Source organism: Lynx rufus, unplaced genomic scaffold, assembly GCF_022079265.1.
Source record: "Lynx rufus isolate CCGP_SWC_20201006 ecotype Redwood Valley unplaced genomic scaffold, mLynRuf1.p SCAF_25, whole genome shotgun sequence".
NCBI lineage: Eukaryota > Metazoa > Chordata > Mammalia > Carnivora > Felidae > Lynx > Lynx rufus.
The window spans coordinates 14,026,818-14,042,407 of NW_025814840.1; the positions used below are offsets into that span (position 1 = coordinate 14,026,818).

The following is a 15,590-nucleotide window of genomic DNA, read 5'->3' on the forward strand; positions in this document are numbered from 1 at the left end:
ACTTAGCCCATCCCTCCCCCCCACAACCCCTCTGGTGACCCTCAGTTTGTTCTCTATATTTAAGAGTCTCTTATGTTTTGCCCCTCTTTGTTTTTATATTATTTTTGCTTCCCTTCCCTTATCAAACAGTCACATTTCCAAGTGCACTATTTCAGCCTCGAAGGGAATCCGGGATACCCATCTTTAGAGATCTCATGGGAAGATTTAGAATATACGGTGCAGGCAACGAATGCCCAAAAATTTGAATTATTTGCATGTTGCAACTTGCGTGGTGAGAGCCCACGCACGGTGATCATTCAGCCGTGAGAGCTAGAGGTGGAGCAGAGGGGGTCACATCCTAGGGAGTCGCTCCTCAGGGGACCACTGCCAGATATTTGCACGCGCCAGACGGGCAGGGTTTCTTTCTCAGAAGCATACACATTTGTTGTTGGAGGAAACAGCACGTGGCAGGCTTTGGGCGTAAGGGAAGCAAGAGAGAATGTTGAATACGTGAATACTTGAGCTAAAGTAGCTAAACAGAAGGCAGGGGAGACCAAGGCTCGTCTCTCCTGGCACCTGTTTTTGCCGTTAAAATAACCGCCATAAACTCTTACTCGTTTGTGGGTGACGCAGGACAATTGCAAGGATCGGGGGCAGCAAACCTCTCTCCACACCACTCTATCACTGGCAGTTGCGAGGGTGAGGAGGGGTGGCTGGAGGGTCTGAGTCTCCTCTGTCAAAGCAACTCGGTTATTACATGTTGGTCCAGGCGACAAGGATTTCAGCTTTCAGATGCTCGTGTTTCAAGAGGAATTGCGTCCCTGCAAATTTTCTGGCTGATGAATTTATCACACCTACCACTACAAAATACTGAATTCTTTTTTTTTTTAATGTCTATTAATTTTGAGACAGAGAGAGAGAGAGTGTGAGTGGAGGAGGGGCAGTGAGAGAGGGAGAGAGAGAAAGAATCCCAAGCAGGCTCCGTGCTGACAGCGCAGAGCCTGATGCGGGGCTCAGTCTCACGAACCGTGAGATCTTGACCGGAGCCAAGGTCAAGAGTCGGCCGCTTAACCGACTGAGCCACCTGGGGGCCCCTGAATTCTTGTTTATCCAGTTTCAAACATTTACTGGAGAGCTACCATATTTCTGGTACTGTGTTTGCTGTGTAGGATACAAAATGAACTGAAGCAAAATCCTAATTCTTAAGGGGCTCGTAAACCGTGGTGGAAACATACATATTCATCCATTCGTATGACAGTAAATTTACCGAGTGGCTACTCTCTGCTAGACACGGGGAGTGCAGAGATTATGAGGCAGTAAACCTCACATACTAATCGTAGACTTTCTCGATGTTTTAGAGGTAACGTAGCAGAGGGCACGGGTTCGAGTCCCCTCTGCTGCTTTTTTGTTGCGTGACATTGGGCAAGTCACGTAACCTCGCCCATTCTTGGTTTACTTTTCTGTAAAGTGAGAAAAATAATAGCGCTTCATTTATGAGTTGTTTTGAGAGTTAAATGCAACAACGCATATATAAAAATGTCACTATGTGTTCTTCATCGTAAGGATAATGGACAAATTCTTATTACTAAATGGAAGATTTGGATAGTACAGAACTGGGCATTGGGAACAGCTTTCCGGAGATGCCTTGGAATTTGGGTCCTCGTGGAGGAGTTGGAGACGGCTAGTTACTCAGTGAGCATTCCTGGAGTGCGTTACAGCGAGAGATGCAAGAAGCCAGATTAATGTGATTAAAGACATAACTCCATTCCTCCTCCCCACCAATTGCTCATGGTGGGGAAGTGGGCAGAAAAGTGAGCCTGCGATGATATCACTGCATGACAAATGCTGCGGATATGCCAGGGTGTTTTGGGAATTTGGAAGAGGGTCACCTACTTAGGTGGGGTGGGTGTTGTTGGTGGGAGTGAGGTATTAAGAAATGACTTTCTGGAGAGATGACGTTTGAACTGTATGTCAAAAGGGCTATAGGCACCCGATGGTTTGATTTTAGGAAGATCATCATGGTAGCAACATCGAGTGTGTACTGGAGTGGAGGGTGATGCGAGTAGGAGGTTGTCGCTGTTATCTTAGCAAGAAATGACATCAGTCAAAAACTCAGGTATTAGTCGGGGACAGAGAGGCGGGGACACTAGAGATTTAGAAAGATCCACGGATAGATTTGAAGAGTGATCATACGTGGCAGTCAAGGAAAGGAGTGAGAAGTCTACAGGGTCCCGGGGTTTTTGACTTGGGCGGCTGACTGAAAATGGCCATTCCCCTAAATGGGAAATACCTGGCGAGAAGTAAGGATGCTGGGGAATGAGGATAATAGGCTGAAGTCTGAAAAAGTGGAAACTGAGACTGATGCCCTGGTGGTAAGCCGAAGGAGATGTCTGGTAGGCAGTGGATAGACAGGTTTGGAGCTCAGGAGAGAGATCTGGGTGGGAGATCTAGATTTTTTTCCCCCGCATTGTTAGCATGTAAATGGGAGCTCACTTTAGTTTTAGTGACGCTATTCAGGGAAAATTTATAAAGTGAGAAGAACAGAGGCCTGAAGATGTAACCCTGGAAACAGGCCAGGAAGAGAAAGAGGAATCTTCCCCCAAAGAGGTGGAGAAGAAACAGCTGGAAAAGTCGAGAAAAGCAAAGAGGAGGAAGAAGTTGGGTCATGAGAACCAGAGAGAAACAGTGTTTCAGGAAAAGGAAGTCCTCAACCGTGAAGTACCACAAGGACGGAAGAGCCGGCTTTTGTGGTGAGGAGACCCCTGCCCTCCTTGGTGAGCCAGGGAAGTGGTGACTGGGGGAGATAATTCGGGCAGAGAGAATAAGTAGTACAAACATGTGGCAACAGAGGAGTTCCATGTGTCTGGAACCATGGGCAGAGTAGGGAAAATTAGGTTATGAGGCTGGTTGGCTTTCACCGGATGCCCAAGAAGCCACCAGCGTGCTCTAAAGTTGGGCGTTATTCTGTAGGTAATAGGGAATGAATACATAGGCCAACTTATGAGTGTATTTTTAATAAGTCATTTTTTTAAAGGTTGTTTTTAAAATTTATTTATTTTGAGAGAGAGAGAGAGAGAGAGAGCGCTCAAGTGGGAAAGGGGCAGAGAGAAAAGAGAGAGACAGAATCCCAAGCAAGCTCCATGCTGTCAGTGCTAAGCCGGAATGGGGGCTCGATCTCATGACCCACAAACTGTGAGATCATGACCTGAGCCGAAACCAAGAATCTGTTGCTTAACCGACTGAGGCACCCAGGCGCCCCAGTAAGTCATTTTTAAAAACAGAGGTAGGGGTACCTGGGTGGCTCAGTCGGTTAAGCGACCGACTCTTGATCTCGGCTCAGGTCATGATCTCACGGTTTGTGAGTTCGAGCCCCTACACAGGGCTCTGACAGCACAGAGCCTGCTTGGAATTCTCTCTCATCCCCTCTCTCTCTCTGTCTCTCCCCTGCTCTCGCGTGTGCTCTCTCTCAAAATAACTAAATAAACTCTCAAAATAACTAAATAAACTTAAAAAAAAAACAAACCCTGAGGTAAAACTTACATGCAGTGAAATGCATAGATCTTGGGGATTCAATTCAAGGAGCTTTGACAAGTGTGAAACCTTGTGTAACCAGCACCCTAATCAAGATAAAATACTTCCACCACCTTAGAAAGTTCCCTTGTGTCCTGTTTTAATCTCCACTCCCTACAGGTAACTACCATTCTCATTTCTAACCAAAAGATTACTTTTATCTATTCTTGAATTTCATATACCTGGAATCATACCGTATGTCAACTTTATTCTCTGGCTTCTTTTGTTCAGCATGAGGGTTTTGAGATTTATCCATGTTGTTGCACGGATCCGTAATTCATTCCGTATCGCTGAATAGCATTATTATATGAGTAGGTCACAGTTTGTTCATCTGTTCTTCCATCGATGGACATTTAGGTTGTAATAAACATTTGGTAATGACTAGGGTTGGCAAAAATGTTCATGCACAAGCATTTTTGTTGGGGTATGTTTTCATTGACTTCAGGCAAATATCTAGGGGTGCAATGGCCGAGTCATCAAGGAGGTACATTTTAACTTCATTAGAAACGGCTTTCCAAAGTGATTGTCCCATTTACACGCCCACCAGTCATGTATGGGAGTTCCAACTGTTCCACGTCCTTGGCTCTTTTCCGCCTTTAAAATTTAGCCATCCTGGGGCGCCTGGGTGGCGCAGTCGGTTAAGCGTCCGACTTCAGCCAGGTCACGATTTCGCGGTCCGTGAGTTCGAGCCCCGCGTCGGGCTCTGGGCTGACGGCTCAGAGCCTGGAGCCTGTTTCCGATTCTGTGTCTCCCTCTCTCTCTGCCCCTCCCCCGTTCATGCTCTGTCTCTCTCTGTCCCAAAAATAAATAAACGTTGAAAAAAAAAATTTTAAAATTTAGCCATCCTGATGGGTATGAAGTGGTATCTCTTTGGTGGTCTAATTTGAATTTCTTTAGCAGCCAATATTGAACACCTTTTCAGAGGTCTACATTTGCGGTTAAGTGTCTGCTCAAGAGTTTTGCTCATTTTTGTTTGCTAGGTATATGAAAAATGTAGATTGAGGGAAATTGATATTTACTGGCATGTGATATGTTGAAGGCAATTGATATTTACTGACACATTCTTAGTGGGTTTACAACAGAACCATTTATGCATTCTATTAACGGAAAACTGAATGAGTCTGAAATACAGAAAAAATCTTGCATATAGGATGTCCGGTAACTTCAAATTATAGAAAATCAGAAATGTAAAAATAACTTAAAATTATATACAAAAAACCTAACTTCAAATAACTTGATACCTCATCAGTTATGTTTAATACACGTCAAGCTCTTTGAAGATGGGCTTGTGTCCTCCCCCATTGACTGCCAGAGAGATCTTTATGGTTAGAAGGCAAAGAAAACCCATGTGATAGATCGTTTGCCTAGGATTAAGCCAGGAACCAAACCAGTAAGGTACATGCTAAGGTGCGGTTTTCTGTTTTTGCGGGTAGCTCTAGATGCACAGAAAATACACAGATGGGCAATTTTTGAGATCGCTCGTTGGAGCACAAGCACTATGTGGAAACATCTGCATGTTACATCAGCTTGGGCATTTACCGCAAAGGCTGGCGTTGGCATCGTTTTCTGCCCTGTCCCTAACACATAGCTGTAGTACTTTTCAGGGCCTCTGAGTCATTCTCAGTTTTCATTTTATGGCTTTTTGGTTTGGTTTGTTTTTTTGCAGGTGTCCGGAACCCATTTCGGACCCACTGAGACCCAGTCTCTTTGTGAGCGGTGTCAACCTGCGCCTTTTTGCAAACAAGCTTCTAGGAGACTGAAGTACACCGAGGTGTGCTTCTGGCCCACGGTCGCAGGCACGCCTGCTTGATTTAGGGCTCTGGGACAGGCCCATCTCCAATTAGGAATTGATGGAGTTGATGCCCTGACGACAGTGACGTTTAACGAGGGCTTTCTTTCCACTACAAAATAGTAAGGGAGGGGCGAGAGGGATCGGGTTGCAGGCGGTGCTTGCTGGGGGGAGCCCCAGAGCGCGCAGGGCCGGGCCTGGGCGGGCTGAGGGCCCCCTCCGGGCAGGCGTGAGCCCGGGCCAGCCGCGCACGCGCACGCACTCGCGCACGCCGGCCCCTCATTTGGGCGCCGGGTGGCGGCGGCGCGCGCGGGGGCAAATGGAGTGGGTGCTCGCGGAAGCGTTGCTGTCGCAGAGCCGGGACCCCCGGGTCCTGCTCGGAGCGCTGTGCCGCGGGGAGGCGTCCGCGGAGCGCGTGGAGACGCTGTGCTTTCTGCTGCAGCGACTCGAAGACGAGGAGGCGCGCGGCGGCGGCGGCAGGGGCGCGGGCGCGCTCCCGGAGGCGGCGCGCGAGGTCGCCGCGGGGTACCTGGTGCCGCTGCTGCGGGGCCTGCGCGGGCGCCCCGCGGGCGGCTCGGACCCCGGCCCGCCGGCCCGCCACCGCCGGCGCGTGCTGAGGGCGGCGGGCGCCGCCTTGCGTTCGTGCGCCCGCCTCGCCGGGGGCTCGCAGCTGGCGGCCGCTCTGGCCGAGGAGGCGCTGCGCGACCTCCTCGCCGGGGGGCCCGCGCCCGGCGCCGAGGCGGCCGTGGAGGTGCTGGCGGCCGTCGGGCCCTGCCTGCGGCCCCGCGAGGACGGGCCGCTGCTGGAGCGGGTGGCGCAGGCGGCCCTCGCCCTGGCGCTGGCCGCCGACGGGGACGGGGGCGAGGCCGGGCCCGCGGAGGACGCGGCGGCGCTGGCGGCCGGGCGGCTGCTGCCGGCGCTGGGCCAGTGCGGCGGGGCGGCGCTGCGGGCCGTGTGGGACGGGCTGGGCGCGGCCGGGGCGCCCCCGGGGCCGGGCCGCGTCGGGCCGCAGCTGTTGGTGCTGAGCGCCCTGGCCGAGAGGCTGCTGCCCGAGCCCGGCGCCGACCGCGACCCGCGCACGCGCGAGGAGGGCCCGGACGCGCGGCGCTGCTGGCGCTTCTGGAGGACGGTGCAGGCGGGGCTGGCCCAGGCCCAGGACGCCCTGACGCGCAAGCGAGCGCGCTACCTGCTGCAGAGGGCGGTGGAGGTGTCGGCGGAGCTGGGGGCCCGCTGCGCCTGCGGCCCCCAGGAAGGAAACGGTACTTGCCTCTTTGCCCCCGGCCCCACCCCGCTTGGCTTCCCGCTGGGGAGGCCCCCCGCTTCTGAAACCCAGCTCTTCGCCCTCCGTGCCTGATGTGCCTTCCCTTGACCTTAAAGCCCGGACACCTTGGGAGCCTCACCTCGAGAGGATGTGCTCCAAGTGTCACCAATCTCTGCAGCTGAGAACAGTCAGCGTTTCTTAACCTTTCTGACCCAGAGCGGGGCGGAACCCTGCGTCCGTGGAATAATTAGGAACAGGACTGAGCCCATTCAGGATTTTACAGACCACATTTGCGCGATCTCGTGGTAGGTCCATCCTAACAGAAAGGAAGGGTTCGCTTCCATCAGACTGAAAGAAAAATTATTTCCCTGTCCTGACCAGTGCATTGAGGTTTGAGTGTTAGAATTCTGAACCCGAAATCGTCACACTCTTTGAAAGTTTCTCTTGGCAATTCTCTGTCTGGGAGTTACTGAAGTTTGTTAAATGTGTAGTCCTTAAGTCGACCTTTTGAGGGTATTTTTGCTGTTGATTTTAAGTAATTTTTTTTTTAAACCTTTTGAGCCTGGGCTTCCTACAAGAGTAGTTGAAATAACCAGGACTCCCTTCCATTTGGTACTTACTGTTAATTGGTTTGTTCACTGAAATGTGTGGACATGCCCTTCGGTCATCTTTTTGAGCTCTCCAAGACCGAAAATAGATTGATTCAACATTGTCTCAGTAGACAGAAAATTTCTACTTTGTCAGCTATAGCTGCCTATTACTGGTAAAGGATTTTTGTTTGGTTGAAGTTGTGAGTAGATTTTCCTGTTTGTCTAAAACATTAGATAGTAAATATTTTGACAGTCCACGAATTGGTGATCATCTAATTAGAGTTTTCACTGGAGAGGGCTTTTTAAAAAAATATTTTATTTGTTTTTGAGAGAGAGCTCAAGGAGGGGCAGGGCAGAGAGAGAGGGAGACAGGAGCTGAAGCAGGATCCGAAGCAGGCTCTGCGCTGACAGCGAGCTCAATGTGGGGCTCAAAGTCACAAATGATGAGATCGTAACCTGAGCTAAGTCAGATGCTCAACCAACTGAGCCACTCAGATGCCCCTGGAGAAGACTTTAAAAATACCAAAATTGAAGCCATTTATTTTAAAGAATCATTCTGCAGAGTTTTTTTTTTTTTTTTAACGTTTATTTATTTTTGAGACAGAGACAGACAGAGGATGAACAGGGGAGGGGCAGAGAGAGAGGGAGACACAGAATCCAAAACAGGCTCCAGGCTCTGAGCGGTCAGCACAGAGCCCGACGCAGGGCTCGAACTCACGGACCGTGAACCTGAGCTGAAGTGGGACGCTTAACCGACCAAGCCACCCAGGCGCCCCACTGCAGAGTTTTAAAGATAAGCCATAGTTTTTCTGTGCTCTCCCACTTCTAGTTTCCATTTCAGAAAACAACGTCTTGTACCCTTTTAATGGATTATTTTGGTACTTACCTCTGTGTCTTCCAATGATCTGGGTAAAGCAACATCCATTGTCATAGTTACCCTTTGGTTAAATGTGAATTCAACATTATAAAGGTATGACTGAAATTACTGTCCACAGGTGATCTGTGTAGTAAGCTACGATTTTTTTTTCCTTTTTGCAAGTTTTTCCTGGAATTTCGTCATTTAAAAATCTAGTTCTCTCTGTATCACTAATTCAGCCTCAGATTTTTAGCTAGTTGTCTCAGTTTTTCTTGTACAAAAATTTTCTGGTTTTTCTCTTAGATTTCTTGGACACTTTTTTTTTTAATGTTTATTCATTTTTGAGAGAGACAGACAGCGTGAGCAGGGCAGGGGTAGAGAGTGAGAGAGGGAGACAGCAACCAAAGCAGGCTCCAGGCTCTGAGCCATCAGCACAGAGCCCGATACTAGGCTTGAAGCAACGAACTGCAAGACCACCCTTAACCGACTGAGCCCCCCAGGCGCCCCTTGGATTTCTTGATCATTTCTTGATCATTTCTGTTAGATGCCTGTAGAAGTTCAGCCTGGTGCCCAGTTGCCATTCTTAATCTGCCTTCACCTGAGTCCTGTCTTGGAACTCTTGTTTCCTGGGGTTCTTACCTTCCCCTTTTTTGATTTACTCACTTGTTTTGATGTACAGCATTTTCCAGAGATCGAAATTTTTTTTTTTTTTTAAGGCTACATACAGCATGACTGCATTTATTTATTTTTTTTTTAAATTTTTTTTTTCAACGTTTATTTATTTTTGGGACAGAGAGAGACAGAGCATGAACGGGGGAGGGGCAGAGAGAGAGGGAGACACAGAATCGGAAACAGGCTCCAGGCTCCGAGCCATCAGCCCAGAGCCCGACGCGGGGCTCGAACTCACGGACCGCGAGATCGTGACCTGGCTGAAGTCGGACGCTTAACCGACTGCGCCACCCAGGCGCCCCCAGAGATCGAAATTTTTAAGAGCATATCTGATGAATCCATCAAAGAACCTGTTGTGTCTGATATGTTTTTATTTCCATCATTTCTGACACTTCCGTTCACTGAGAATCCCCATCTGTTCATACATGCTCTCTGCCTTCTCCACTAGGTCCTTTAACATCTTCAACATACTCCTCCTAGTCACGTGTGTATGCATGGGCCATTTCTAAGTTTGGTTTGGGTTTTTGTTTTATTTCTTGGCGGTGGGGTCACTCTCTTCAGTAGAGACTGAAGTAAATATTTATGCATAGAGAAGGCCGCTCTTCTGTTAGGCCATTAGTGCTGGGGGTTGAGTCACACTAGTGTGTATTTGGATCTTGTTGTTGCTGTGGTTGTGGATTATTGCTGGCTTATGTTCAGTGGGAAGTCGGGAGTACCCAGGGGTTCGGTCAGTGTACTTGTTTTTCTGAGGCCCTTGATGCTAACACCACAGCTGGGGTCCTTCCCTCAGGGGTAGACCGCTGATGTTTGTCCCTCGGTGCAAGGCTGGAGGTGGAGGGTGAAGGGGGGTGGGACTTTTCATATCTTCTGCGCCAGCCTCTTCTTAGGCCCCACGTGCCTGAACCTCAGGGTTCCAGCTTTCTATGCCATCTCTGCCCCCACCCCCGTGGCCAATAACCTCTGTCTCCTACCCTTTTTAGTCTGTGTGCTGCCGAAGCTAGCACACCTCTGCCTCCCGCTTAGTGGAGGGTTTAGAGTTCCCTTACCCTGTCCTTTGGTGGCTTCGTTCTGCTTGTATCTGCGGGAGGTCTTGGCTGCTGGTTTCCTGCCCTCTCCCAGCAGCGGACCTGCTGCCAGTCCCAGTGCAGGACTCTGGGCATGAGACGGTCTCCTCCTGTCGGTGCAGGTTTCTGTCCATCCTTCAGGGTGGCCAGCTTTTGCCTGGTATCAGGACTGCGGCAGGCATGGGGACGTCCGAGGCTTTCCCCCAGGGGCGGACAGGTGTGGCCTCTGGTGTGAGGGGGGGTCCAGGGTGCAGACAGGCTTAAGCAGCTGACCACCGTCTTGTACCCTTGGAGGGCTAGGATGGGCTTCTCCAGTTAGTCTTGCTGCCCCTTCGAACCTGGGTGGGGCCTGCATGCTTGCGCTACAAAGTCTCTTGCCTTTCCCACAGTCTTTCTCAGAACCGCTGGAGGAGGCCTAAGGGAACTGAGCTGGTGAATGGTTGTGGATTCCCTTTGCGGTTCTCCAGGTGCTAGGCTGTTAAACTAGCCCACACCTGGCCTTGAGAAACTCCCCAAATGTTCGTTGTTTCTTTGCCTCTCTATTTTTCAAGTTCCTTTATTTATTTTGAGAGAGAGAGAGAGAGAGAGAGAGAGAGAGAGAGAGAGAGAGAGAATCCCAAGCAGGCTCCGTGATGTCAGCGCAGAGTGGACGTGGGGCTTGATCCCACGAGCAGCGAGATCATGACCTGACCTGAACTCAAGAGTTGGAGCCTTAACTGACTGAGCCACTCAGGTGCCCCTCGTTGTTTTTTTTAAACTACTTTTTGGTGACCACCTCTTCCTGCACTTGGCCAGAGGTAGGTCAGTTTGCGTGTCCTGTCTGTTCTTGGAGAGACTTTCTGCCCTTTAGAGTCCAGATCACCGGGTTGCTCGACAGCCTTAGGTTTCAGGAGTTCAAGAATTTGTGTGTTGTCCAGCTTTTTCCCTTTGTCAGTGTGGCAGGAATGTTCTTCTGTGGCTTTCTATATCCTAAGTGAAAGCTAAGACCAAGCATGTCTAAATGCCTTTGTTTTCCCATCACATTTGATTTATGGTTTGACCGGGGGTAGGATTCTAGCCTGGAAAACGTTTCCATTCAAAATTTTGAAGGCATTGATCTATTGTCTTCGAAGCTAGAGCTTTCATTGTTGCTCTTGTGCAGTCTGAAACCATCCTGAATCATGTTTATTTATATGTGCTGTGTTCTCCGTGGAAGTAGGGACTGTGCCCCCATCATTCTGAAATTTCACGGTTTTGGCTTGGGTCACTTTTCATCCCTGTGCTGGCCACTGGTGGACCTAGTCAATCTGGAAATCATGTTCTTCAGTTCTGAGAACTTCTCCTGAATTACTTTATTTCCTTCCTTCCTTCCTTGCTTATTTCTGTTCTCATGTTGGATATTGAAGCTCCTGGACTGGTTAGCAAAGCATCTTCTCTCCTGTTTCCTATGATTTTGTCTCTTTGTTCTATTTCTTGGGTGACTCTCTCAGCATTATTTCCGGTCCTTTCTCTGCGCTTCTTGTTTGTTGCTATCAAATTTTTATTCTCACGCGATCTTTCTTGTTCTTACAATGCACCCTTATTAATCGTATCCTTTTCTTACAGCAGCCTGAGGTTTACCTTGTTCCCCCAGTTGTGTTTTCTCCAAATCTCCTCTGTTTGTTTGGTCTTGATCTTTAATGTGCACGTTCCCGCAGACATCTGGTGATCCTTAGATACCTGTTTCTATTTAAGAATAAGGAGCCAAAAACCAAGTTTAAGTCTCTAAGCACATGAGCAGAGCCTGCATGAACTTCAGTGCAAGGTGACCTCCCATGACAGGTCTTTCCTCTTGGGCTGGCCAGATTCCACGGAGACCTTCTAGTCTGCTGCTGCCTAGTGAAGTCCTGGTCAGCATTCTGGGACCTGAGGGGCTCATGTGGTAGAAGGGGCAGGTAGAGGGGGATCTCAGCACCCGGGTGCTTCCATGGTCACTTAATTCCCGGCTTCATACGACACTCATTCCTGACCTCAGCAGAGTCCAATGCCTCTCCCTCCAGAGACCCACAGTTTTACCTTCTCCGGAGAATCACTTCCAGGCTTTTTCTGGCTCAGAGCGCAGGAAGGGGCACCAAGGCTCTGTTACTTAAACACACTGAACACATCCTCTTTTAGTTTATCCTCGGTTTTTGCTTCTACTTACAGAGTTCGCTTTTGCCGGCAATTCCTTAGGTCTGGGGAAATTTTTAAAGTAGAAATCAATTTTTTTCTTGGCTTTCCCCGTGGGTACTTAATACTCACTTTTCTTGAGTCTGCTTAGTTTTTCTCTAATGTTTCAAGCTAAACTTCACTGCTGTTGTCTGCTTCCCTGTTTTCTCCACACTTTTGGGCTTTTGCCTCTGAAAAATCTTTGGCTGTTACACCAAGGTTCTTAGGGAGAGAAAGCAGGGTTTATGACTCTTACCCAGAACTCCAAAACAGTAATCTTATTTAAAAGCAAAGGAAAGAAAAAAACAAAAAAACACAACTCCTTTTGAGATTCTTGTTAGCCCGAGCTTCCTCTCTGGGCTTTGATACAGTGGTACCCTGCATTATTAGAGGATACGGTATCTGGTAACAGTGGCATGATTTTAAAAATGACTGTCATTAAGAAACCTAAGAAATACGCAAAAGGAGGAACTAATTTTCCTTTTTTAAACCACATCAGGCCCGAGTCTGTTTTGGTGGTCTGAGAAGAAAAAGGATGAACTTCTCAAGTTTTGGGAAAACTATATTTTAATTATGGAAACTCTAGAAGGAAATCAGGTGGGTGTTTTCATATTTTAACAAATCCTATGTAGATGCAGTTTTAATTTTTTTTTCAAATGTTTTGTAAAAGCAGTGCAAAAAAGACGAATTTGGATAAAGCATAATGGGATACAAGTGCCCTTTGTTCTCTGGCATAAATGCAATTTAAAACTGTTAACTCAGGAAATTAAAGCGTATTTTTAATCGACTTAAATTGTGACTCAGAGACTTTTAGCCTTGTTTATTCTTCCCTTGACATTTCCTTCTAAAGTGTTAGTTTTTACTTTCTCAGTGTTCTGAATAATCTCCAAAGAAATACACACTTAGGAAAATGTTACTTAAGGTGATTCTGAGATGAATTGTTAAATAAATAATTGCCCTTTAATTTTGTAGGCCGGTCTCCCTTCCTTCCTTCCTTCCTTCCTTCCTTCCTTCCTTCCTTCCTTCCTTCCTTTCTTGTTTTAGTTCCTATATCTGTGTGTACCTAGTCATGCAAGTGAAAACTTGAAAAGTCATTTTCAGTTAACTTTGAGTTAGTTTTTGTAGAATCATGAAATTTTTAAGGTGAGAGGAATCTCTCAGACAGGGAGAGATTGTGCATGTGTGTGGGAGGGGCAGAGAGAGAGAGAAAATCCCAAGCTGGCTCCGGGCTATTGGCATGGAGCCCCACGGGCCAACCTGAACTGTGAGATCATGACCTGAGCCAAGATCAAGAGTTGGATACTTAACTGACTGAGCCACCCAGGCACCACTAAATTTCTAAATTCGGGGCATCTGGGTGGATCAGTTGTTTGAGCATCCAATTTCGGCTCAGGTCATCATCTCCTGGTTTGTGAGTTCGAGCCCCGCCTCAGGCTCGCTGCTCTTCATGTGGAGCCTGCTTTGATTCAGATCCTCTGTCTCCCCCTCTCTCTGCTCCTCTCGCATTTGCTCGCACTTTCCCTCCCTCTCAAAAAAGAAATAAACGTTAAAAAAAAAAAGCATTTCCAAATTCAAATAAACTTTTATGGTTTTCCTTAATCAGTATATACATAAGATCCCTATAGTTTGTTTAGAAACTCTGATTTACCTACCGTAGTCTAAGTAGTTGAACACTGAACTCTGAACTGGCCCTACTTCTAAATGTATGGCCTTGAACAACTTGAGCGACTAGAGAATATTTTTTCCCTGTTTTGTAATATGTTGGTATTACCAGCTCTGCCTGTTTCCCAGCACAGCTGAGGATTACATGATGTGGTTTATGATTCTCACTGTACAAATGTGACGGTCCTGTCACTCTATCCTAGGCTGTGTTCGTTAGCTTTGCCGCACTCGGTCTCCTACACCAGAATTCATATGGTTTAACAACTGGAAGAATCTGGCACCTTCTGCATAGTTTTTCTATGGGGAAAAAAAACAGAAGGGCTACTGTTCTATAAACGGATGAAAAGCAGATTCATTTTCTTTTTTCGAGTTCACCTCGAAGTTTTCAAAGGTGAATTTTTATTTCATATGGTGTTTTGTTTTTGTTTTCAGATCCATGTTATAAAGCCAGTTTTACCAAAGCTCAACAGTCTGTTTGAATATGCGGTGTCCGAGGAAAATGGTAATGATTACTTTTATTTTGATTCTTGTGACATTTAGAGTTTCTTTTTTCCTCCTCATTTGTATACCTGCCTCTTACTCATTACAGAGAGTTGGGAAAAACTTTTAAAAGTGTAAGGAGGATGATGTGAATCTGCTGCCACCAAGAGAACGGCTGTTAACGTTCCAGACCCACGCCTCTGGACTGGTTGATCATAACGTTTGTCTCACTTAGGCTTGTGTCCAGATGCGTTTACCTGTATCCGTAAATAGTTTTTGAGAACATAATTTTAAATGACTGCAGAGTTTTCTGGGAGTCGGAGGTATGGTTAACTCTGTAAACTTTTGGTGACGGCACACTTCAACCCTCACAGAAGGAGGAGAATAGCGTGTAAAATGAACCCCCTCGCCCAGCTTCGGACAGTGATCAACACGTGGCCAACCGGTGCCTCGTATCCTCTCTCAACCCGTCCTGCTACTTCCCCACCAGGGACTGCGAAGCCGCCCCAAGACAGCGTATCATGTTGTCTATGATTATTTCAGCGTATATCCTTAAAAGATAAGGGCTCTTCAGTAATGTTTTGATGTCGGTGTGGTCTACGTTTTTAATAATAGCTCCTTGGTATTCTATATTTTAACTGCTCTCCGTTCTTATTCTCCAGATCCGTTTCATTGTTTGTTGGTTCCTTTTTGGGGGGTTCAATTACTACTCTGTCACTTGGACTTCTTAGGAAGATTCCAAGACAGAATTTGGAAAACGGTTTTTTAAGCCCTTCCCTAGTACTGTATTTTGAGAGCCTTTTAGGAGACACAGAAGGAAGCAGAGCTTCCTGAAATTATTTTATGAAATGAAGTTTGAGTCAACAAAACCGCTAAATGCAGGCTGACAGTGGTTAGTATGCATATGAATGATAAACTGTTACATTATCATGTTTACCCGTGAGAATTAACCTAGGTAAATGGGTTTTAGTGCCTTCTCTAGATAATTACAACTTTAATAGTTTGACCCCTTAGGAGTTGAGCTTTTATTCAGCCAAGCGCTGTAGTTGTTTTTGGATACACTGGGATTTTTCACAGAGCGAAAGAATCTGTAGTCACCTGGGGCTAGAATTTAATTGAATCCTGTTGTGACTTCCCTTATGCATTTACTATTAAAATGATTCTCTTATTACCATGTTTTGCCCACAGCTCTTGGCAAGCCAAATCAAATAGCAGTGACAGATTTTGAAAAATTACCATTGCCAAAGCATTGAACAAGCATCTTGGCGTAAATTACAAATAATGGACCAATTTATTTCTAGAATGCCATGAGTTAAAAATGCTGAATAATTTTTTTCCTAGAAGAATTAAAGAATATTTCAAAAGAGTTTTAAAAAAAATCTCTAAGGTACATATTTATTCCATTTTTTTGTGTGTTTTTGCCCTCACTCATTTATATATTTAACAGAAATTCCTTAGTGTCCAGTATATGCTAAGTGCTAGGAAAAAAGCGGTGAGACAGATG

The 15,590-nt window shown here is 47.0% G+C and overlaps 1 protein-coding gene across 1 annotated transcript in view; it reads left to right on the top strand.

Annotated features, from left to right (window-relative positions):
• Positions 1-5,646: 5,646 nt before the first annotated feature.
• The window catches only part of TARBP1 (TAR (HIV-1) RNA binding protein 1), a 90,387-nt gene continuing 80,443 nt past the window's right edge, over positions 5,647-15,590 (top strand). The window contains exons 1-3 of the mRNA XM_047088594.1: positions 5,647-6,597; positions 12,444-12,541; positions 14,039-14,108. Of these exons, the coding sequence (XP_046944550.1) occupies positions 5,658-6,597; positions 12,444-12,541; positions 14,039-14,108 (1,108 nt within the window). The 5' untranslated portion in view covers positions 5,647-5,657. The remainder of the gene's footprint in view (positions 6,598-12,443; positions 12,542-14,038; positions 14,109-15,590) is intronic.